Here is a 25751-nt window from a genome sequence, read left to right as displayed (position 1 = left end):
TTATTTTATTTTATTTTATTTTATTTTATTTTATTTATTTTATTTTATTTTATTTTATTTTATTTTTGGTAGTAATGTTAAGAGGATGTAACCTTTCCATCCATGTCATCAACCACCAGCTGGCACCTGTGTGCACAAGCAGTTCTGCCACAAATTGTTTTTCGGAGAAAATTAGAAAGCAGAACAAGAATTTGTTCACTTACAAATTACTCTGAAGGTTTTTTGAAAACTGCCACGATAATTTGTAGCACATGGTTCTCAGGAAGCATGAATCCTCTATTACTTGTGAGGAGGGATGAGTCAAAGCCATGATGCCTCGTTTGCTCAGCACGGTTCAGCTTCCTGCTATGTCGTTCCCTGTATCTTGTACCCTGACTCAGAGACACCAGACGCTCCAAAAACATGAAATCACAGCCTCTGAATTTCATTTTTTTAGTGGCTGCTAGTGCAGTTACTGAAGCTTTTATAATGTGAGTATTTGTTTGCTTGGAACTGGACTCTATTTCATACAAATTCTTTTTTTAAAACAATGTTTATCATCAGCAAGGGTAGACTTACCCAGTTATGACTATTCATGATTTCACCCAGGGATCCAAACAATTATACCTAAATGGAAGTGTATTTCTTGTAAGATTTCTGATGTGAGTTGTTTTCAGCTTGCAGTGGGAGATGAGATAAATGTCTGGGCTTGCATCTGTAGAGCCAAATGCTCAGACTCTGGTGCCAAGTAAATCTTAGACCTCAAAGCTCGATCCAGAGGTTTTCAGAGGCAGTGTGACCCTCACCTTGTTTTACATTTTGTATCGTATCTCTGACCACTTCCCGATCCATCTGAGCAGGTAAAGCCAAAGGGTAGTGAAACCAGATGTAAATTCCAAATCACCTTGTTAAATTTTCAACAATACGTATGCTCTGTGCACTTTGGAAAATTTGTGTCTTTACTGTTGTTTTCTTTAAAATGAGAGCAGAAAAATACTGAAGCACAACAAAAGCTTTTGCCCAGGAAATCTGTCTTTGTGCCATGGTATTTCTGTGAAATGTAATAAAAATATGAAGGGTATCTACTGCTTTTGAACATGGATTCTTGGGTATCTTGGAGGGGAGAAGTTATTAGGCACATGGTCTGAACTTTTGGGTAGACCTGTGCGGTGTCGAGAGTTGGACTTGATGATCCTTAAGGGTCCCTTCCAACTCAGGATATTCTATGATTCTATGATTCTATGATTCTATGATTATTTCTGGGGGCTTCCTTCCTTGCAGAGCCTCAGAAGTCATCTGGGCATGGTGCTGGGCACCCTGGAGCAGGGCTTGGGCCAGAGGGACCCAGAGGTGCCTCCAACTATAATGCCTGATAGGAACAACTCCACTTAGGTAGGCTGTCGACCACTTCTACCAGAGCAACCCTAAAGCTGAACCATAATGTGCTACGAACCACACCTCTTGTCCAGAGGATTCCTACAAGCTCTTACTGAAGCCACAGACAGTGGACTTTCCAGACATCCCCATCAGCAATGTGGTTTGGGAATTGAGCATCAGGAAATCTTCCATCAGAAGTGATCATCGTAACTATTTGAAGAAAAAAAAAAACATCTGGGAAGAGGACACTACTATTACAGTGCCCCAGAGTGAGTGGATATAAAAATGAGTGAGAGGAACCACTTTTGTAGGAAGCCAGACTGGCCTCTGTGCCTCTTCTACTCACATCGGTACTGCCTGGGCTGGGTCTGGGGGTGTTGGATGGCTGGGAACAACTACCTGAAGCTGGCTTTGGGACATGTGGAACCTGGAAAGAATAAGCACTTTATTCTCCAAGTAAAAACCTTAAGGAAGGAGAAAAACTGTAGTGGTAAAAGAGGAGTGTGGTCGAGAAAAAGAAAGTGGGCACACACGTGTCCTCTGGAGTTGAAAACACTCCAAGGACAGAAGAGCAAAACGTAAAGAAGAAAGCACAGGCCTGGTGATTTCTTAGAAGAAAGAGTTCCTCAGTGTAGTTATCTAGCAAGAAAAATATCCTCCACATTAAAGCACATCTCTGTTGGCCCCAGAAAAAGAAGAACATGTAAGATCTATCGGCCACTGAAAGACTGTGAAGTAAGAGTGGCAACAGAAGAGTGCCTGATAAAATACAGCTCCTCTGAGTGCACAAACAGGAGCAGCAGAAACATGCTTAACTGCAAACCAGCACTATGAGGGCACCTAATTCACGCAGTGCTCTCAACATCAGGTTTTCTTCCTATTTTGCAAAGCAGAGAATTTTCCTGTGTGAGCCTTTCTATGGGAAAGCTCCACACACGTATGCGTGCGCTCCCATAAATACTGGGCACGTCACCGAAATGCCAAATAACAGCAAATCCCACTGGTGAGAACCAGCAAGCTGAAAAGCAAGGAGGGCAGAGATGTGCCCGAGGTTTAAGGGAGAACTGGTCATGTAGGGTAAAGCTAGACATATACACACAGGTTTTCCAGGAAAAGTGGCCCCAGCAGTTTGCAGCAGTCAGGACCTACAGAGCCTCTACCTGCTGAGCCTGATGCCAACCAGAACGCACCGACCATCCAGCAGCACTTTTTTTTGGCCAGCCACTTTCAGGACATAATAAGCCAAACCAAGGACACAGACAGAAGATTAGCCTTCCATTTAACAAGCTCAGCTCTGTTGCCAGAGATACCAGTAGCCTTTAAATTTAGAAGTTAATCACAGCTCAAAGATTAAGTCCCAGTCTTCTCTTCCTCCTTTTTTTGAAGTCTCCCTTCTTGCAAAGCATGAAGCAAAATTAATCTGAGTCAGATTAATTTTACTTACTCGCTCTACTAGCCAGTGAAGAGCAATAGGCAATTCCAGGCCACGATTCATTTCATCTACAACCAGACATCAAAAGCAGGTCAGAGACTGATGAGGTGCCTCCATTGACTACAGAGGGAATCCACAGCGAACTAACTCCTGGGGTCAGCAATGTGCACATCCCACATTTGCTCAATTAATACCACGGAAACCATGCGAGAAATAGGTCAGGAGCATTCGTGCTGCTGTGCACCAGGACCCACACACCCCTGTATTCAACCTAGCAGCCCAAGGGGGGAAAAAAATCGCCAGCCTACTTTATTTCCAGAAGCCCTGAAGCTCTGCCATACCTTTCTGCCCAGAACAGGGCTTTCTATAGACTGACTGACACAAAACATGATACGAGAGAAGGAGTTAGTAGAAAGACAGCTTGCCCAGAGCCCATACTTACATTCCCACCTCCAGGGACATGCTTAATATTGTCCTTGGAACCACACTTGGACTGAACATGGCTGTAGTTCGCTTTTTTGGAGACTATCTGGACCTAGAATGTTACAGAATGGAAAACAACACAAGGGAAGAGGACTGGTTAGAGTTGTCATACGGCAGGCTGGAGAGGATGCTCTAACATGGTGGGTAAACGAGGAGTTGTGTTAAGCTCAATCCGACTTTAGTGTTAGGTGTGAAAGCAACTGAGGAGGAGAGTGAGAAAAAAAAGGTGAGCGAAACGAGAGGCTGCACAGACGGTGTTAGTGCGAGAGCAGAAGCGCTGCCACCACTGCCTGGGTGCTGGGTGTCAGCTCCGGGGCCTGCCTGCCACGAGCTGGGTCCTCACCAGCCCCGCACGAGGCTTCCTGGGAGGGAGCTCGCTGGTGAGAGCTGCCCCGAGCACGTGGAGGCACAAATCCGAGCGGCGAGAAGCAGCTCGGCCGCCTCCGTCCTCCACGGATGGAAAACACGGGGCTGCTGCTTCCAGCGGAGCTCAGAGCTGGTGAGGGGCTGCACTGGGCTCACTTCTGGTCCGTGTCTGCACTGAATTCAGTTCTGGTGTCTGCACTGCACTCACTTTTGGTCTGTGTCTTTCATGTCCGTGTCTGCACTGTCCTAATTTCAGGTCCGTGTCTGCACTTCAGTGATTTCTGCTTGCCGGGACTGACTCCAGTCCTGGGTAAGGCCTCTCAGAAGCTCTGGGCAGTAAAACCCAGTCTGAGAAATAGTTTCCCAATGAAGGCTGTCAGACCTTCAGTTAAATTTTATCAGACAAGCCTGACGTTCATTAAATAGATGCAGAGTTTCTCCTTTAAGCTAAAAGGACTCTTTTTTTTTTTTTCAGAATACAACAAGAGGATGCTGAATGCTGGCTTTATTCACCAGGGTGAAGTAACTGAGTTAGAGTAAGAGGCCCACGTTTACACAGGGTTAGTTACAACACGTGTTTAGTCTGGGAGTTATTTAACAGCACAGAACGTGGCAGAAGCTGTGTCCTGGAGTATGTGCTAGGAGGAGGTGATCAATTCAGAGCACAAAAGGAACCACCAGAAGATCCTCACTTTAGCGGGTTTCCAGAAGCTACTCAGCCAGTTCTGAAAGACTGGATTCGGTACAACAGAAGTTATGAAAATGTACTTTTTCTCTTAAATTTCTGTTGGTTTACTGGCGTCCTTAGAGGCACAAACCTGGCCGGTCTCTAACAGGCTCTGCCTGACGAATCCTGCCCGGGACCTGCAGTACGGGCACTGGGCCTGGGTGGCTCACACACTGCGGTGTCACGACGGAGTTACCCACCAAACGGGGACTGCCTAAGGTGCAGGTAAGGGGTTTTGGTGCAGCCAGGCTGGGAACATCGCCGGGAAGACATTAAAAATATCCTCAATGTTCTGCCATCGGCGTGAAAACAAGCAGCGCCGGAGCAAAGCTCTCGGCTCAGTTACACGCTCCTCTTGTGTATGCAGAAAGGAAACTTCCAACTCAAAATTAAGCCCATCTAAAAGGGAAGACTATGCTGAAAATGTTTTATAGCAGGCATTGAAAAGTTATCCACCGTAGTGAGCTCTGATGTGCTCAACTGGGAGCATCTCAGGCTTTAGAAAGAACGGGAGAAGTGTCTGTGCAGGGAACAGTGACACTGACAGGAGAAAGCAGAAGAGTTGAAGAGGAGGGAAAGTGACTCAAAATGGAAATGTTTTCCTTCGTCTCCCACAGAGAAAAGTCTGAAATAAACTCACTTTCCCATTGGGCTGTTTTGGGGCACCCTCTTTTGTTACGGTTGTTTTAGCTGTAGCCATTTTAGAGACCGCATTGGGTTCAGGCTTTCGTGCAGCAGCAGCCGATTCTGGCTTTTTCTCTACTTTCCCCTAGATGGAGACAAATGGATGATTTCAACCAGCAAAAGCAAACGTGCGGGCAGGAAAGTACGGGAACACAAAGCCACCCCAATAAAACCAGCGGAGTGGCCAACCCAGGAGAACTTGTACGTGCTGTCGCTGTCAGCAAAGCAAATCTCACGTCCAGGAGCCAGCAGGAGGGGGAGCAATGCTGCTCCAAAATGGGCTGGCACAGCGGGGGCACAGAGCAATAAATGGGACAAATTCTCCATTTCTCCAAGAACTCGTAGGTGCCCTTCATCAGCATGCCGTTATTTCCCCTGTGGCCACGCTGACAGGTCTCCAAGCGAACACAGTGCTCAGCACGGTGTGAAAAAACTCAATCCATCCCTCAGGAACCCAGCAGCAGCTCAGGACCACCTCCTTCACTCGGAGGGCACTGTGCAGGTCTCAGAGCACATCCACAGCCCAGCTTTCTTTGCCTTGGAGCTCCAGGGCTCAGCTGGACACAGATGGGCTGTGCTCCCACCTCTGATTTCTCACCCCCACACGGGGGTGACTCAGGCTTTGGGATTAGCAGATGATTTATTATTTATTTTTCGCTAATCGAATGCAGGCGGACCTGACTGATCTTGCTAAACGGAAAACTGAACACAAAGGTATGGGTTTTAGAAAAAATAAGCAACTAGCTGAACATCCTTTTTTTTGGTAATTTTGGTAATAATCCATTTTTTGGTAATCTGGGTCCAAATAGGAGCAGCGGACCCTGTGTTCTGGGGGGTGAGCAGAAATCCTCCAATTCACTAACCCACCAGCAGAGCAAATAAAAAGCCTCAGCACTCCCTCGGTGTTCTCGTACTCTGAACACATCCAGCATAAATAAGACTACAAAACGGACAGTTTTCTTCAAAAGCAGGATTTACCACTCTGAAAATAACAACAAAACAACGGACGGTAAAACTGAATGTAAAAATAAATCCTCTCAAGCCAACACCACAACCCTGCAAGCTAAAAACCTCTGCAGTCCTCCAGAACCCCAGCACGGTCTGAAATCAGGGACCAGGCTGACACGTTCTCTTTGAACAGATGTTAGAAGGATCTGTCACCTTCCAATGTTATATATTGCAATTTGAACCCGATTTGAAAGCGTCACTGTCCTGTTCACAGAGTGGAAGTTTTGTCTTCTCGAGCTCCAAGCGCTGAGGACCATCCTATGATGCTGTACAGCTAAGACATCCTTAACCCTGAGGAATAATCCCATGCGTGTATCTCTGTGACATGCAACACCACAGCCCAAGAATGCCCTTGACTTTCATGTGCCTCAGAGGAGATTAAAGCTCCCAGCATGAAATGAACTCTCTCGGCATCAGATTAAAGTTATATGCTGGGTTACTCATTACAGCAGACCTGCAGCAAAGGCAAGCGGGCAAATTAGTTCCACTTTGTGGAAATTAAAGCCCTCTGACTGCGCGCAAGCTGCTAATGCGTGTTGTCAGGCAGAGATGGGGTACCTGTTGTACAATACCCACTAAAGGTTTTATGATCATGCATATCCACAACATGATGTAAACCCTCAGAAGGGTTTGGGGCAGAGCCCCAGACCTTTACCATGTCCGTGGTAGATGCTCACAGTGAAAATTTAATATTAAGATCGTGACTAATTGAGAGCCTCAAGTTTGGTCTATGTACACACCACTCCCTACAGCTCCTTCATCACTAATCTCTTCTTTCCTTGTGGCCACCAGGACTTATCTGAGGAGCAGTAAATGTTTCCTTTTCATTTCAGCTCTAGGTCTGACAAGTTGAGCAGAGTCCCTGTTCCTAGAGCTGGGAAAGGTGCTGTGGAACTCGCACCCGAACCCAGATGTCCTGCATCACAGTGCATCATTCCACCTTCTGTACCATTCACCAGACTCAATTCCTCTACTCAAAGGCGGTTTTGGAATATAAACAGTGTTTGAGCTTTCGATACCAACTCTTTCCTAGGTTGGGATGTACGACAGAAAAACAGAACCCAAAGGTTTGAATTCCTGTACGTGTGCCAGTAAACGCCAGGCAGGCTTTTAAGGTGGATTCCTTCTGCACCCTACTACCAATGCTTTGTTAATGCCCTCTGCAGAAACCAAGAATCCAAAGAGGAGCTCTGCTGAGTACAAATATGAGAAGAGCAGTGAGGATACAGCCACCAAAATTAGCAAAGAGCACCCACAACGCTTAGGAGCTACAGTTCCAAGGAGCATATCGGTATCAGGTTGAAGAACCTTACCTTTCCTCCACCAGGCTGATGTTTAATATTATCTGTTGATCCGATTTTGGAACGTACATTTTTCAGATCTGGAGCAGAAACACTGCTGGTTGGGCGAGGAGGCTTGGAAACAGTGCTGGGTTTAGCCGGAGCCTTAGCAGTTGTTTTTTTAGCATCCGCAGTTGCAGTTGAGGTTGTAGTGGGTTTGGTTGCAGCAGGCTTGGGTTTGGGACGGCTGGCGGCTGCTCCAGGTAAACTAGGTGCGCTTGAGGTGGTGGTGGGAGTGGTGGCACTACTTTTTACTGCATTTCCAGAAGCGCTCTTAGGGCGGGCCAAGTCTGCTACAATGATCACAGCGATAGTTAGAGGGAGGGGGGGGGAAGGTGGGTCAGATGCCATTTACACAAACGTCCTCAGCATCCTGAAGAGGTACAGTGGCCTGCTTAATTAACACAGCCGCAAACAAAGGGGATTTGGATTAGATGGAAACAGCAAAATTACCTGAGGGTGACTTTGCAGCGGGCTTCTTGGCATCTGCAGGTTTCGCATCAGTCTTGATAGCTGCCCAATGAAAGCACACGGGTTAGTGTCTCAGAGTGAAAGCCAGTTTGCACAGATGAGAAGCCCGGGATCCTGGCACAGCTTCCCCTGGAGGTCATCACATCCTGATGGTCCTTTTTACCCACTGTCCCTGTTTCGAACATGCTGTTTGAGAGAAAGCATCTCAAGAATGACCCACTCTCTGCGAACGCCGGGCTGAGGTCCCCATCACAGCAGCAACAGCCACTCGTGTTTTCCAGCAAAAGGATCAATTCATCGAAAGGACCAAAAGGATCATCACTCAATGATGCAACACACTTGAGTGTGTTGTGTGAGTTTATGTTCGAGTTTACATATTTTTCCTTAAAATAATTTCCCGAATCTGACAGCACTCACTCAAACATTATTTAAACTCTGACCTAATTTTATTTCTTAAAAAGCCTTTCTTTACTAAATAGCAAGAGCAGAATCACATTTGTCCAGCTCTAACCTTGGCATCACTGCCAGATCCGTTCTAACCAATGCCAATTTCCGTGCACAGAAGTTATTGCACGCTGTGGTCCCTACTCTAATTATATAAAAATAAAAATCAGTCACTAAACTGCAAATGTGCCTTTGGGCAAACACCACTGGTCATGACCTGATTACAGTCCACACAGACAGAGGACAATCCAAACCAGGAACACATCCACATTTCTCAAAGCAGAACGAAACCATATACAAAACTGATCAAGGAAAAATCACAGACTGGAAAATATAAACAGAGCCTTATTTCGAAGAGCTCTTTGATAATGAAATTGTAGTTTCTGCTATCGATGATTTGGCTAAGGTCTGCTTCATTTCAATAGCCAAATGAAAGCAACATTAACAAGAAATACCAAATGGGAAAATCAAAGTAAGTTAGAGACTATGAAGGTCCCCTATCCTCTAATATTTAATTTCCATTAACAGCCTTACATTTTTCAATAAACTCAAGTAGCTGGCAGGGTATTTTATGAAATGCCAGTATAGAGAAGAAGAAGCAAAACAGGCAGATAACCATGGGTCAGGTTACCCTGGATCATTCCACCCAGACTTTGCTAAAAGCGTGAAGTTAAACAGCTCTGATAAGACACTAACTAATGAGATGAAACACATCGGAATAATTTAATCAGGCCTGAAGGATAGATAGATACATAATTAATACCAATCCCTTCCAAAAGGCACTGTCAAACCAACCTTATCTCCCTCCCTGAGACCTCAACTTTAGCTGGGAAAATGACTACATGGAGAGAAGGTACATGAAGCCAGATGGACTATGATGCTACTTGGGTACACCGAGAGAGGTGAATATTTCCCCTCGTGTCAGCGGGGAGCCAGATGCCAGAACACGATCTGTGTTATTAGCAGGTAACATCAAAGACCTGAGAAAGCTACTGCAGAAACATCTGTACCAACAAAGTGCTCTTACACGAACACAGCCCTCATTTTCACAGCCAGGGGGAAAGCCTAAATGCAGATAAAGAAATAAACCCCGCGCCACTCAACCCATGCCTCTTGTTTAGGAGAGGAAGTGACTGACATGAAACCACACAACTTCCAAACAAGCCACAATTCACACGTGTTTGTGTGCTGAGCACGACTGAATATTTGAGCGAACCACAAGAAAGGGACTCTCTTTTGACACCTGAAAAGCGAGAGCTGATGATTTCCTTCTGAAATACCACCTTCAGCCAGAAACTTTTAATCTGGCCTCATGCTGGGTTGTGAGAAACGAAGCTGTGACCAGCAGAGATCCAGTCCTCCATCACCTGCAGCTCTGCACCTTGCTGAAGCTGAATCTGCTCTGCCCAGCCTGAATTGTTGCTGTTCGGCTCGCTTTGTGGCTTCACACCATCCCCTATCTCACGCCCTTGCTTTCTCCTCTCCCAAAAGAAGCCTCATTTTTATTTATTTTTAACCATTCATGACTCTCCCAAGCACTCCCAGATCCAGACAAAACTGCTCTGCCTCCTGATGGAGTTTCTCCAGCTGTCCTCAGCTCTCCATCGCCCACCCAGGGCTCTCGCTGTTCCTTGGCACTGTCCCTCCACGCTCTCGGGTGCAGAACCTCTCCCGCCGTCCATCTCAGCACTTGGAACAACTTTTCTGTGTCTCTGCATCACTGGCTCCATCTCCTTTCAAATGGCATCAGAAAACCCTTCTTTGTTTGTCTCTCAGTTTTGGAAGGAGAAATTAACTCAGCTGAACTCATTAAAATGTGTAAAGCATTCTGTGCTACGGTTTGCATAGAAGACCACACAAAATGAATTTTACAGGAATGGCCACAGGATTAGGTAAGATACGTGGCTCTTGGACAGTGCACTGCTTCCTCTGCGCAGGATTCATTATATTTTCCCCTAGAGCAAAAAGTGGGGGATGTCCATCTGGTCTAATATGTTTGAACACAGTTCTAACACTGTTGTTCTTTTGGGAAAGATGGGTTACGAATTCATGCTTTGGGACTCAGAGCAAAGCAACTAACGTGCATCAGTTTTTACCTGTTTATTGGCAAATTTGGATAAACGACCAAATTTGGGACTCAGAGCAAAGCAACTAGTATTCATTAATTTTTACCCGTTTATTGGCAAATTTGGATAAATGACTGATGAGCTCCAGTCACTTGAAAAGACTTGAAAACACTTAAGTGTATTTTCATCTGAAGGTAAACCTCTCAAACTGTTAAGGTGAGTGGAAATAATGTTTTCATGAGGCTAATATTCTGCTCATGTTTCTTGCTGACTCCGTTAAACTCGTGGGAAATTCCCTCTTTGGCAGCAGTGCCCGGGATGGGACACCGCTTTTGGATGAAGCTGATGTGATTTCAGCTCCAAATTCTTCCAGCACTAATGAAGAGGAAAAAAAAACAGAGTCCACACAGAGAAAGAAGGGGAAGCTCTTTCCTCGCAGCAGTTCATCTTTGTGTGGCTAAGAGATAATTAAACTAAGCAAGCACAGCATCCAAGCCCACCTAAAAGCCACCCATCTCACAACGGAGTGGGAAGTCAGACTTCAGCCAGCCCAACACCTGAATCCTCCTGTTCTGCTTCAAGCTGTCCATGAGCTACAAACATCTTCTGAACAATTTTGACCAGACTCACTGACAAAACTAAAAGCATAGCTTGATCCCATAAACAACCTAGGGCATCTGAAAGATAATCCAGTGTCTTGCGTTTTTTTTTTTTTTTTTAATCCTTTCAACTTTCCATGTCTAGACTTTGAAAATGACACTAAAGAAACAGAAAGTTCAGTGATTTACTTACTTTGAGGCCTAAGATTATAGGACCTCACCTTATAATTCCAGTAAGAACTCACTGCAGGTGAGCTGGCACCTGTTACAGAACAGCCAGCCAGAAATACACCAAGATTTGCCATATTCCAAGGCAACCTGCAGCAATGGATAACCATCCTCACTTAAAGTTCTGCCTTCATCACCTTCCAGCCCTTTATCTCGACAAACCTGTCTGCTACAAGGGGATGCTACACACTTTTCTCCCCTTCCAATCAACTCTTTTTTTTAGATGCACCAGTTTGAGAACTTAAAGTATCATCCTGAAGATTTGCTATCCACAAGTTTTAATTGTTTTGAGTGATCAATTTAACTGTTACTGTAACAAAGTGAAGAGGTAATAACATCTTTAAATCAAAGGTTCAGTAATTCTATTAATTTTGAATCGCACAAAGCTGATTCAACTTGGACTGGAAGCTCTGGAGAGAAAAAAAGCCTAGCCCACTGTCTCCATGCTTTGGCACAATTTCCTGTCTCCTGTTGTATTAAGACAGTTAATATTTATTTTAATATAATAATACAGGCAGCTATAATTAAGCCTCTGGTCACTTCTGACTAACAGGTAGGGCAGTTTACACCTCTCAGAAGAACAGGTTCACAGCAGCTACAGCTTCTCATAACTGGCTGCATTTCCAGGTTGTAGGTTTTGGTTTTCTTTTGAACCTGAAGATATCAATCTTGTTTACTAAGAGGCTGATTTTAATAAAATTGGGGTCACCTAAGCAGAGCAAAAACCTGTCGGTAGTACTGGAATACGTGATGGACACACACCTTTGTGCGAACCAGTGGTGCAAACTGAAAACCTGCAGCTTAGAGAGAGCTCTGAAGACAAGCAAGGGAATACTTACAGGTCGGCCTCTTCGGTGGAGAAGTAGTGGTACTTTTTGTCCCAGCAGCTGCAGTGACTGCAGATGCTGCTGTTGTCTTAGGAGCAGCAGAGGTGCTCTTGGCAGTAGTTCTAGGAGTGACAGACGATGCAGGCTTGGAAAGTGAGGTCCGCTTATCTGGGCTCTTTGCTTCTGTAACCTGAAAATGGATGGGCTGCGTTAAAGCCAGAATTTCATTGACAGGCTCTTCAAAATGTTTGCCAACAAAAAGCAAGAAATAAATTGAAATTTTTCTAATACAGAAGGTACAATTGTGTAAATTCTTGAACATGTAAGCTGGGCACTGTCGAGGCATTATAAAGCAGGAAATTAAAAGAACATAATTAAGGTATGCAGAAGTGGCTGACTACATCCAGTGCTGGACACACTGAGTGTTAGAATTCATCCAGCCCCGCTCCAGCATTAATGCTTGGTGTCTGTTTACAGATGTGAACAAGGTAGTGATTTCCAAAATGGGTCCACTAGCAATAAAGCTGCAAGAGGGTCCTTTCCTTCATGAGCAGAAACGCTTTTTAAGCTAAGCACACTCTTAAGTATTGAGATCCCGAGTTAATATGTGAAAGCAAAAGACATGAGTGATTACATCAAACAGGAATTCAGAATCATGCAAAAACTTAAATAAAACTGAAGACGCTGATATGCAGAAAAAACTAATCTGGGCTAATTTGGTTTTCCTTAAAACGCTACAGACAGTGACTTCTGCCTGCTGGGAGTTCAGCTCAAGGCAGGTTGTTCAGTGTTACCTGCCCAAGAGCCAGCATTTCCACCCAGAGGGATACTGACTCATCCAGCAAGTACAGATTTACGTCTTTGCTTTCAAATTCTTTGTTTTTTTCATTTAATTAGTTTTTACAAGAAGCTCAAATGCAGTTATTTAAGCTTAAATATGTAGTAAAAACAAGAGCGTTTGAGCATCAGCTGAAAGCTTCTGAAATAGTTTTTAATATTCCCTTCCAAATTTCAGTTCTTCTACTATACGATAACTTGGATGTAAGGAATCATGAACAGAAAGGTCTTCTGACTAGAGCTAAAGAAAGACCCAGATAAGACCTCAGCCAATGTATCTCAAGCAGACATAAGAGGTGAAATAATTTCATGTGTCAAGCTCAGTGAGAGCAGAAAATTCGTCTTAACATCAATATGATTCCAGGCAAAAGCTGATTACATTTCTCCAGTGTTTAAACTCGCAGGGGCAGGGGAGGGATGCTCCACACACCCAGGACCTAGCTGCAGATCTGCATGATGCAGAAAGGTCACGGAGTCGGTGTAGGGAAAATTCAAGGCACATTTCCCATTCTTGACATTGCACGTGGATACCTCCCTGAGCGTTAAGATGGACCACTAAGAATTGTGCACAAAGCTTCTTACTGGAGAGTTACAAAGCTCCAACACTTCCTAAGCACACACATGCTATTATCAGTTATCTCTCTACAGTTTTTATAATGGCCAGACACCATAAAGAGACAATCACTGGGAAACACTGACGTGTTCACACTGATTTTTCCCCCTCAATATTAATACAAAAGCTCCTTACTTAGCTTTCCCATGCTCCTGTCAGGATTTAACAGTTATCCTGGGTTTGCAGTGTATCTATATTTTAGAAAACCCTCCTTTAGTAATGGTGAGACATGAAGAAATATCTTGTGTATTTGACAGTCCCACAAGGAAAATCGTACTCATACAGTCAAGTTTCATTTTCTCCTTTGTGGTGACACAATTAAATGCCTGGGACCCGAGGCTGTAAGTGGGTTAGTGGAAGCTGATACCAATAACTGTGCGTGTCTTGCAGTGAATCACGTTCATTATCTTATCCTCCTATGTTTAGCACCAGAATTAGGCTTTGGCTTCTGGGTAAAAGAGCTGCTAGTAGGCTAACGTGTAACTACGGTCTTGGAGCTCCCCCACAAAAGCAAAGAATCTCTTACCTTTGGTTTAGGCTCTTTTGTAGTTAAGGTGGAGGGACGTGTAGTACTGGTGGTGGCTGGGCGTTTAGGAGCAGTGGCTGAAGTAGGACCTGCAGTAGGGCTCGTGGGCTTTTTGTTTTGGGCGGGTGCGGCCGAGGCTGGCCGCTTGGGGCTGGTGGCGGGCAGAGGCCTGGCTTTCGTTGCCGCAGGCTTTGCTGATGGTGCGGCTGCTGCAGGCTTTGTGGTTTTTCAAAAAAGCAAAATCCAGCGTAACAAAAAAAAAAAGAAAAACACAACAAAAAGTAGCGCATTGTAAACCAAAACGTCAAGCTGCAAGAACATGGAAATGATACGTAAAATGAAAGAAAAAACTTGGCTTTCTGTTTTCTGAGCACAGCGGAAAGACCACAACGAAGCAGCTCTGGTGCCTTTGGAGCCCAGCAGAGCTCTGCCACTCAATTCAAAGGGAACAGGATTTATTCCAGCAACATCCAAAGCAGCAGAAGGAATCGCTGGTAAAGCTGGGATTAGTAATGGGGTGCTCCTGGCCATCCAGTGCCGCATGCAGTAACCAGGACACTGCTTTCCAATTACATGCACACAACGGATTGCAGGCTCTAAATCCTCGTCTGATCAGCGCCAGGGGTCACACGAGCAGTGCCTGCGGGGGGACCAAGCACCCCCAGCCCCTACCCCTACTCTAACTTGGAGAATTTGGGCTTGGTTTTGTTAAACGCTGCATGCTTCTTAGGCAGGTTTCTCTTATTTCACAAACAGCCCCAAAATAAGAGGTTACCAGGTCCTGAGCAGGACCTCTCAGTGCTGTCTGTAATGCAAATAAATGTCTTATAAACAGCTAGAAGCGTATCAGTACAGCAGAAATATTACTGTGTCTTCTATTTCTATACCACAGATACCAACCAGAGCATTACTTTAAATAAAAGCCTACCAAGAATTCATTAAATCCATTTTCAGCCAAATTTGCTGCAGCCTGCGTTGTTTACAGCTCCCTAACTGAATGCCTTTGTTCCAGCAAAGTGGCTCACAAACGGCAGCTCAGAAAAGAGAACTTGTGTCGCCGTGGCTTAAGAAGCAGAAAAGCTGGCAAATAAAAACTGCAGAAGCAAACAGGCTCAACGTGAACCGGTGCCTACCTTTGTCTTCTTCTCAGGGCTGGGAGGAAGCTCTTTGTTTGGAGGCGCTGTGATATCGTTCCCTGTCATGGCTTCAGCTGGTTTGGGCTCTTCGGGTTTTGCTGGCAAAAAAAAAAAAAAGAAAATGAATGGAGACTGAAGTTTGAGCTTTTTTGTTTGCTTGGTTTGTTTGTTTTATTTTTTCTCCCTTATTATTCAATGCTGTAACAAGAGGTGAGGGAACAAGGCAGTTAGGGGTTGGCTATTTCTGGAAGAATTTCCCCCAAATCAGAACACTCAGAGGAAGAAAAATTTTCCCTGTAACAGGGGCAGGCTAACTAACGTTCATCCTGATGCCATTAGCATCCCATTACTCAGCTGACGAAGGAAAGCAAGGCAGCAGCTGAAGGAAGCCTCTGGTTTAATTAAAAATAGCAAACTTCCCCATCTTTCACGCTGTTAAAATCAATCGTTGGAATACAAATGGTGCAGCCCCGGCCTCGGAGAGCTTTCACACCACGACTGTTACCTTGAAGCAGGGCGCTATTTTCGGGCTAGCCCTACCACTTCTGGCTTTTCTTCCAGAGGGCAGCAGCAGCACGGGGACCTCAGCCTGATGCGTGTGGGTCGTACAGGAATCGGTCAGCGTGGGGTGCACGGTGCCATGCTGCTGCACACGGTGATTCGCAGCGCAAAGCCCCGGGGTGGTTTAGGTTTGCTCAGCGATTGCTGGGGTTTTGTCATCGCCCCGAAGGGTTTTGTGCCGGGCAGGGAGCAGTGAACGCAGCGTGGGAGCCACAACCTCCTCCTCCATCACCGGGAACCTCGTTAAGGTTGATGGTGGATTGAAAAGCTAACCACCGCCTGCCCCCCGAGGTAAATGACACAACACGACAGGACTCAGAGCAGCAGCTCCCTAGGTTTTATCCCCAGCTCCTCAGGGCTGCTGAGGACCTACAGCAGCACCCAGGGGACCCTCAGCACAACTCGCCGGCGGGCAGCGCAGTGGCACCGGCCACCAGCCGTGCCCCTCGAGACTCCTGGCAGATCTGAGAAGGGCACGGAGCTACCAGCCCATCACACATCTCTTCCTTTTCCCCTTGTCATCGGGGCAGCAAAACAAAGCCAGTGTTGGGTGTTTCTGTCTCGAACAAGGCAGCAGATTGTTGTGCCGCGGCGCATGATGAGGGCTCGCCAGACAATGGTGCAGCGACTCCAACAGTATCAGGTTGTTTTGAGCATCCTTGGAAAATTGCTGTTTCTATCTCACATTTTCTCGCTTGTCAGCCTTGAAGGGAGAGCCTCAAAGCACAGTTCAGCCCTGCTACGAACTCCATTGTTGAAACAAGCAGAATAAAACCAGGCCCTCCTCCTGCCCCGGCGATGCTCAGCAGCACAGCGGTTTTGCTCTCGTTGATTTATTTATTTTTTCTGACTCGGGACAAGTTTAGCAGCTTTTTTTTCCCTCATATTGCATTAACCTCTTCCTAGTCATGGCTCCCAAGTCCCCTTGAATGTTTTGCAGCACTGTGCTGCATGCCTTTTGCATACAAAAAAAGAGTTATAAAAAAAAAAAACAAGCACTAAAATGTCCAGGCTGGCTGCTAGCTTTAATGCAAAATTATTAAGGGGCACTCATGTTCATCTAGAAAGTCCTTTTTTTTGGTAGCTAATCTATATCGGCTCCTCTCTACTGCTTTTCTCCACTGAATCTCAATAAACCTTTATGCTCTCCCTCATTTAACTCGTCAATTTTACCTACAGCAACGCCAGAAAGAGCGATTGCTGTGGACAGATCCTGCTGCTGAGCAGCCACCTCCTTTCTGGCCATTCAGTGCTTCCGTGCCCCCCGTGCCTGGAGATTTGATTTTGGGGAGCTTCATTTTGGAATCCTGCTTGTCCCAAATACAAAGACACGAGGTCACCTGCCATTGATTGGAAATCACCTCTCCAGTACTGCCTGTTATTATTTGATGATGGTGGTGGAGGCGAAATCAGCAGCACCACTAAACCTCTCGCGCCTCGCAGCCCCAGCGATGGAAGCCTCAAGCAGCTTCTTGGAAACCCTGAGCGCAGCTTCAGGATTTCAACTCGGCAGCTTCCTTTCTTGTGATCGAATGAGAAGATGAAATTCAAGGTATTTCACACTACCTTGTCCAACACAGGGTTTTTGGAGGTACAACCTCACTGGACACACAAAGGAACTGACCCGAGTGGGCAGAGGGTCTGTAAGAGGAACAAAATTGTTCTTTTTAATGGGAACATATAAATGTGGGTAATGCTGATGGATGCCAGGATTGCAGGGGGAAGCTTGCTGCCTCGGAGGGCCGCAGGATGCTACGCAGCTCCCTTCTGAAGCCTGGGGGGCTTCACAGCCCCAGGGGACTTCAGAGGGGTCGGTTCTGTGCTGCCTCGATGCGAGCCACGGCCCCGTGAGCTCCCCGGGTGATTACGAGGTGCTCGCTCCCACACAGAGCGGAGAATGGCCTGGGAAGATGTGCTAGCTGCAGGACGCGTCGGGAAAAGCTGCCAAACCTTAATCACATTTGCTCATTAGTCTGCAAGAATTATTTAAGAGACTTTTCAGCCTGCCTGTTCCCCCAAGCACGGCAACAGACCTCGGAGAGGTATTTCGAGGACATGTTGCTCTGAGCTGGGACAGCGACTGCTGTGCCAGGGGCAGGAGGAAGGGGCTTGAGGGAGAAACGTGTCCAGTTTCCAGAACTGGGTCCAGTTCTGGGCTCCCCGGTACAAAAAAGATGGGGATCTCTTGGAAGGAGTCCAGCAGAGGGCCACAAAGATGATCCGGGGCCTGGAGAATCTTCCCTGGGAGGAAAGGCTGAGAGAGCTGGGGCTGTGCAGCCTGGAGAAGAAGGGGATCTCCTCAATGTGTATAAATACCTGAGGGGTGGGAGACAGAAGGATTTGGCCAACCTCTTTTCAGTGGTTTGTGGGGACAGGACAAGGGGCAATGGCCACAAAATGGATCCCAGAAAGTTCTGCACCAACACGCGAAAGAAATTCCTCATGGTGAGGGTGGCGGAGCGCTGGGACAGGCTGCTCAGGGAGGTTTTGCAGACATCAATTATGAGCGAGCAAACCCGATAAGATGTTTCCTCTGCAGTGATATTGGGTGTCCTTCAGAGGCCCCCGGGGCCGGCCGTGGTGCTGTGGGGTGCAGGGACCCCCCGGCAGCCTGCTGACCCCACGGGGCTTCGGGACTTTGTGTGTATGGAGCGGGTGATGGAGCCTCTGGGAGGTGCTGGACAAAACAGGCTCTGAGAGAAAAGCTAATGACAGCTATCCTGCACGTCACAGACACTGGCAGTATTTCCCTTGACAAGGTTTCACTCTCACCTGCTCCAGGAGGGGTTTGACAGACGGAGAAGTGCCCTCTCTTATTAAAAATCTCCCCAAATTCAGCAGTCTGACAACTCACCGAACGCCTTCCCACACTGCAGTCGCAGACAGCTCACCCCATCCCAGAGGCTGAAGCTCCACTGGGGACGCCAGGGCCAGCAATACATTAAAAAACATGTTTTTGAATGGGTTTGTCACCAGAGACCACGTATTTGCCGTTACTGGGTGAAGGACCCAGCAAAGGCAACGTGGTGCTCAGATAAAAGTGAAGTCAGTGGGAGCAAGAGTCCTAGCAAATACGGAGCAGCGACTTCTAAGGATGATGCTCGGAAATACAGGCTTTGGGTCCTTGCTATAAAAAGGGAGATGCTGTTCTTTTAGGTCAGGGAAATTACAAAAAGATAACTTCTCCCACACTATCAGGGCAAGCCATGAAGAGCACAAAGGAGGAGGTTTACACAAAGCAGTCAAAGGACTGATGTGTTTAAGACAAATCTTTTCCCCACCAAAGAACAGACCGGAGAGCAGCTACTTTGCCATCGTTTTAAGACCAAAACTGTCCTCCAAGGCTCAATTTTAATTTTTAATCAGACTGTTCTATGGTTGCTTATATACAGCTCAGGAGAACATCTTCTGACGGAGCCTCCGAGCGTCTCTCACACTTAGTCATTCAGCCCCAGCCCGTGCTACCGCACCTACAGAACACCAAGTCACAAGCTCCTGATGTGCAGCTCCTCCTGTGGTTAGGTCTCCTTCCAGGAGACTTCCTCTCCTTAGAAAACAGGTTAGGAAATTGAATCACAGAGCCACAGATGGGTCCGTGTGGGACCTCAAAGCCCCCAGCCCCATCCAGCCTGGCCTTGGGCACTGCCAGGGATGGGGCACCCACAGCTCCTGGGGATCTTGATGGAGTTTTTTGGATGCTAATGGGGGATCTTCCTCAAAAGCAGCACCAAATGGTGGCAAAAGTCATCGCAATCTGAAAAGAGAAGAGCTGGGCAGTGGGAAATGACAGCGTGGGTGATGTTCAGCTGGTGGAACAGCAGAGCGTGGTGCAGGAAGGCAGGACAAGGCGCCCCGCTCCCTCCAGCTGGCCCAGGTGCCAACTGCACATACGGACAGCTCGGGCAATGCTTCAGGTTTTTAACCTTGGCTCGTCGCTCAGAAGGCAATTATACCTCTTGTGAGAGCTCAGCATCACCTCCAGGTCCCGCCGGGTCGGGCTGCTCGCGGCCGGCAGCTTCCCAGAGCAAGGAAAAGGTTTTTCAACACGAGGGAGCTCCAGCAGAGGCCCAAGAGCGCTGCGTGCTCTCCATCACTGGAGACTTGCAGACCTTGCAAGGGACAGATGTGGCCCTGGAGCTACGTGACCTACTTAGACGTGATCTTGAGTCTGGGGTTAAACCAGAGACCTCCGGAGCCCTGCTCCGATCTGAATGACTGTTACAGCGTTGTAGAGGAGGATGCCCACACCATACGCAGTTAATCATATGTCTCCTTGAAACCAGGAGCTGTTTATGAATAGAGTAGCCATATATAGTTTTCCTAACCATAAGGAAAAGAAAAAAAAAATCCCCCGTTCTCCAAAATAAATCCCTCTCAGCAGCCTGTGACTCACAATCTAGGGACTACCCGACCTGGAGGGGATGGCTCTAAGTTTTCCATGAGCTTCTCCAACAGCTTTTTAGGCAAAGTAATCATTTAATATTAGAACGACAGGTTGGGAGGGATGTCTGGAGGTCACTCAGCCCAATTCCCGACTCGAAACAGGCTCAAACTGCACCAGATTGCTCAGGACGTGGCTCGGTGGTGTCCCGAGCACCCCCGGTAGCGCCTGCTGTTCCTGGCATTTGACGAGCCACATTCTTACCCCGGAAAAACCAAACAGACTTTTCCTGTTCACAGTTTCTGTCATTCACGATACAATTTGTGTCATTCATAGGCAACATCATACCCATCCCTTCTCCAAGTCCTCTCTGTTCTAGGATTGAAAGTTAAGTAATTCAGCCACTCTCCGTGTGAATTTCTCTAGTGCGATGCCTTTGTTTATCACCTTTTTAAGTCGACTACAACCTTTTTGAGGCAGAGGACAAGAAGCAGATTTACATGTTGTATTCAGAACAGAAAGGTGTAAAGCATCGAGAAGCTGATGCAATTGTTTCCCCAGTTTGATCTCCTTTCCTTTCTGAACTCCCACAATTTCATCTGCCGAAGGAAAGCCACACAAAAGCATCCTTATGACATCCACGTATTACAAAATCCCCACAACAGCAGCATTATTGCTCCTCCTCAGCCAGTGCAGGAACAAACCCGTGAGGGTTCCAGCTCGTGCTACGTGACGCCGAGCGGGAACACAAGGGGAGCCCACACACAGACCTCCGGCCTTTCAGGGCCCTTCACGAGCAGTGTAGCTGGAGCAGATTTGTCCCAAAAGCTGTTAGGGTATGTGAAAAAAATAAATTAATTGGATGCTAAAGCTTTACACTTCGCGTTTCCTTCCCTGAAAAAGTAAAATTAGGGAAAAGTACCTAGAGAAACATGGGAGCATCTTTTTAAAGTTACACCATGCAACTGCATGGTTTTATGGATGATGGACCTCGTGCAGAACAAAACCCATGGGTGTGTATCTCTCGTGTGCCATGCCACAGCTCACTCAAGAACTGGCATTCCCCAAAAATTCATTCTCCACGTCGAAAGGAACAGGCAAAGACCCCACTGTAATGTGACTTAAGTGGAGCTTCAAATGCCAGCAGCAAGCACTCCCGTTTTCTGCTGCTGTGCTAAGCAAAAGCCCAAGAGCAGCAGTGCAGGCTTGGAGCTGGCCGTGGATTTGCAGCTGCATTCAAACACGGCGGTGAATGAGGCCACGCGCTCATCCTCCATATCCCCAGCAAGGGAGATTGGGCAGGCTAAGCCGAACTAAAACATCATTCACTGCACCAGCCCCGTAATTCTCGTAAGGATTAGAGTCATCAGCAGAAAATCCATTAAGAGAAATAGATTAAGCAATAAGGCAATGACCATCTTTACTCTCCCTCTTCAGCGTAAACAACCTTGGCAACAAAACCAGACCACGCTCAGCACTGCCTCTGCCCAGATGCTGCAGAGGCACGGCTTCTTGTTCACCCATCCTCCTCCAGCAGGAGCTGCTTCATCGCAAAACTCACCCAGTTAAAGCCTTTCTGTCCGAGGTTCTTAAGATAAAACTATCTACAAAGATACCAAGTCTCAGTTTAAGCAGAAATACAGCCCTATCTGCTGTGCCCTCTCCAGAGAAAGCTACACAAAATGTCTCCTGCTTGACCCAGATACAGGACAGGTAAGCGTTTTCTTTGGCACAGAATGCAACTCCAGCAACTTGTGGGTTTTGGCTGATAATCAGGAATCGAGGAACAGGCCAGATGTTCTCCTGGCCTGCATCTTATACGCCCAGGTTGATTTATTGAGGCTATTTTTGACCTGGGAAGGGAAGTCCTAAATCAGAGTGTCCTGTATCACAGAAGTCCTAAATCAGACACTGCAATCAGGTGTTCATTTAGAGTAACTCACACACATTCTGCCTGTAATATTGTGCTAAAAAATTGATGCTGGACATGAAAAAAGCTGGAACTCATATTCCTGTCTGTCCCTGAGACTGCTCCAGATGTTGGAGAAGTCTGAGAGCGCTTCAAAGTGACGGCCAAGGTTTGGGCATGCCTGGGACAGGGGATCCCGGGCATCCCTTCAGGTACCATAAACGTGCAACTGCAATACCCCTGCTCCAAGTGCAAAAGGATTTCAAGCAGGATCCCGTCTCTGAGCTGAGCACACGGATAAGATATCACCAGTGATGCAGCCAGTCCCATGTCACACTCCTGCACCTCCCTCCCCTGCAGCCTGCAGCCCTTTGTTTCTTTTCTCGTTAGAAGCCTGATTTCATCTGGCAAGGAACCTTGTCAGCAAGCCACCATCCACCCCAGTAACATCACTGGAATGAGTATCAGTAATTCATTACAAGGTGCTTGGGCTGATTTTTCCTAATCCCGTAATGAACTTTAATCTATTTAAGGTGGGGCGATGGGATCCCACCCTCACCCCGCAGTGACTCTGGTCTCAGGTTCTTCATTTATCTCAACCACGACACGACGAAGTGTGCTGCTGCAAAACATCACGGGAGATTGAGAAATGATGTCGGGTTGCACACCTTGCTTACAGATCGATGGAGAAGGGGTCAGGAAACCAGGACAATTTTCCCGATGCATGCATCGGGCTACTGAGTATCCGAGAGGCGACGGTCTCGGCTGAATTTGGTCCAACAGTGCCTGGAATCGCTGATATTTCAGAGTGAAAAGTATTTGAACTTGGAGAAGAAACAAAAAAAAAAAAGAGAACAGGCAGAAGGCAAAGGCAGTGGGGAACCACGTCGTTTCGGTGAGACCATCGGAGCTGACATTTTAGGTATGTGCAAGAAATCACACAAGAAAAACACGATGCCAACGTGAATCGAATCTATTGTTGGTGCAGGAAACAATGCGGCCTCTTGTTTGGGGAAGAATCTGCAGTGATTACTGATGGAACAAGGGAGCAGAACAAGTTCCACAATTCAGCTCTGATCAGTTCAAACCCGCAGCCGTGGTCTCTCGCTTCAACTACCTGCCGTGGGTACGCAAGACTCGAACGGGTATTCCCTCCTGACAGCTTTTAGACTGACATTTTACTAGGTGTGCAGTCATCCTACTACCCAACTACCCGTAAAAAATATTGTATGTACAGTTCTAGGTCACCCTAAAACCAAGAGTGGCAGAGGTTTAGCAAAACAACAACAAAATCCAGAAGAAACCTAGCTGTATAGGGCCGAGGAAAGCTGCTTTGGGTAGCAGTTCTGAGAAATGCCACTCGAGTTATCACATCTGCTTGGGCGATTCTTTCAGGAAATGTGAGGATGAAAATAGGTTCAAATGATGCAAGTTGTTCCCCCTGAATGTAAGTTCAGGCTGAACAGACGGAAGAGAGAGAAGGAAAACCCATGGCAAAGATCCGTTGGCCATTTTGGACACTCTGCCTCGTGGCTGGGAGGAGACTTGCAAGGGGAATATCGAGACCAAAGCAAGGAGGCTGCTGGGGATACGAACGGGTAATTGAGCCGTGAATGAAATGCAAAGGGCAGATTTATCATCGGTTCTACATGTACATGTACAGCCTGGCTGCTTGCCTGGCTTATTAGCGGAGGAGAGGAAGCCGAAGCTCATCGCGAAGTGTGAAGCCTCTCGGAAACATCCAAGGAATTTCTGTCTGTTTCCCTTTGCATTCCGAAAATTCCTTCTAAGCTGCAGATATACAAAGCAAAGCAAACATTTATTGCTTCTGCTGCTGTGTTTCCTTCCAGCAGCAAATAAATCCAGGCTGTTTCTTACCAAGGCAGCACAGGCAACAAAACAAAGCAAACCTGCCCAATTCCTACCTGTCAATTTTGGAGAAGGGACTAAAAAAAATGCAGTTACATACAACTCCCAGCCCCTTACCTAGGAAAACCTTTGTGCTGCCTGCTAATTCAGCTGTTACCACACCAGCTCACACCGAGACCTGTGGTTTTAAGGGCTGTAAACAAGCTTTTATTATAACACAGATCGCAAGAGTGCAAAATTTCCAACCCAAATGCTTAAAAAAGCTCAGTAACACAAACTGGTTGTCCGCAGAAAGCAGAAACCACCGGAGACCTAGGCGTTGCTGTCTTTCAGTGACATTTGCAGTTGAAATCCTTTTCAGTGGTTTTCTGATTTGAAGACCCCACATATGGGTCTGTGTTCTGCAGAATGGCCAGCCTGGCCAAACCCGGCTTCCTACGTGTCCAGAGCACGAAGCTCCTTGCTAACAACCCCACGGCCTCCCTGCAAACACCCTTGGGTCACGGAGCAGATGCCAGCAAAGCCCAACACCGCAGAAATCCCCTAAAACGTGGAAGGTGTGCAGCACAAGTGCACGGGAGCGTATAGACAGGAGGGGGAACGCCTGCTTGCGTGCGTTGGTGGTGATAGGACACGGGGGAACGGTTTTAAATTAAGACGGGTGATTTAGGTTGGAAATTAGGAGAAAGTTTTTCACTTGGAGGGTGCACAGGCTGCTCAGGGAGGTTGTGGATGCCCCAGCCCTGGAAGCATTCAAGGCCAGGCTGGAGGGGGCTCTGGGCAGCCTGCTCTAGACATCTCCGCTCAGGCTCCGGAGGACTGATGTCTGCGATCCGCGACGCGCTGCCACCAAACCTGACACTGCTGCATCTCACGGCTGCCAGAGCGACTCAAAGTCTGCGCACCAAGCAGACCGTGAGGGGCAAAGCAGCCCCGAGATAACCAAGGGGGCTGAGGATAAGCCGTGGCGGCACGCCGGAGCGGGGAGCTCGGCGCTGCCGAAAGCTCTGGAGGCAGGCCCGAGCATGAGCCCTGGAAATTGGAGCACCTTAAAGAAATTATTGGCGAAAAGTGAAAGCTGTGACAGACAGAACATGACTGCATCGAACATGACTACTGATAGCTGGAAGCAAAACATCGTCAGAGCATCTCCCAGGCTGCCACGCGTCCGGGGCCGACCATTGGGTGTCACCAACACGCCGCCGAAGCAGGAGACCGGCATCTGAGCCCGCAGCTAGCACAGCGCTGGCAGCCTCTCTGCTCACTGCCGTGCAGAGCTCAACACCCCCAAACCAAGCGTTTCGGAGCTGGACCCGGGCAGCACGTCCCTAGGTCCATCAGGTTGTCACCCCCCCACCCCAGGTGCCACCACCTCCCCGGGCCGAGCTCACCGGCCGACTGCACACGAAGTGGTCGGACGCAGGAATCCTCCTGCGTGTCTTTTGTCTTTATTCCCCGACACGTTTTCTTTCATCTCCCCGTGAAAGCTCAGGCAACAAAGACAAAGCACGCCGACCCTCCTCGCACCCCAAACCTGGGCAAAAAGCAGGCATGCTGGTTTTTTGGGGGACAGATGCTTGTTCCAGGCTGGAGAAAAGCAAATAACTTCGCTTTTCAGGAATTGTACATCTGGGAAGACAGCCCTCAATCACCACAGCACCGCCAGGCAGCAGACCACCACAAATAAAACAATCTGATATTGCCACTGAGGCCCCAGGGGAGGGGAGGATGCGATCAGGACCGGGGAATTGCATTTTGCATCTCGGCACCGAAGTGCTTCGGGAGAGCTTAACTCCAGACATCGTTCCACCCGGGTACTGCTCAGCTCCAACGAGCACCGAAGGGTGTAAAAGCTTAACCAAAAAAAAAGGACAATGCTCAGATCTCC

General features: G+C 47.3%; 1 protein-coding gene across 9 annotated transcripts in view; it reads right to left on the bottom strand.

Moving 5' to 3' along the window:
* Positions 1 to 25751, bottom strand: part of MAP4 (microtubule associated protein 4) — a 142467-nt gene that overhangs the window by 7344 nt on the left and 109372 nt on the right. For 6 of the 9 annotated variants that reach the window (XM_082752373.1, XM_082752374.1, XM_082752381.1 and 3 more), the window contains 7 exons: positions 15141 to 15241; positions 14008 to 14223; positions 12044 to 12221; positions 7850 to 7909; positions 7370 to 7689; positions 5005 to 5133; positions 3231 to 3323 (listed from right to left, as the gene is read on the bottom strand). In XM_082752373.1, the coding sequence (XP_082608499.1) occupies positions 3231 to 3323; positions 5005 to 5133; positions 7370 to 7689; positions 7850 to 7909; positions 12044 to 12221; positions 14008 to 14223; positions 15141 to 15241 (1097 nt within the window). The remainder of the gene's footprint in view (positions 1 to 3230; positions 3324 to 5004; positions 5134 to 7369; positions 7690 to 7849; positions 7910 to 12043; positions 12222 to 14007; positions 14224 to 15140; positions 15242 to 25751) is intronic. The other 3 variants (XM_082752376.1, XM_082752377.1, XM_082752380.1) reach the window with 3 other exon arrangements.

Source organism: Aythya marila (genome assembly GCF_965140915.1).
Source record: "Aythya marila genome assembly, chromosome: 2".
NCBI classification, from domain to species: Eukaryota; Metazoa; Chordata; class Aves; order Anseriformes; family Anatidae; genus Aythya; species Aythya marila.
This window is presented reverse-complemented; position numbering and strand designations above follow the sequence as displayed.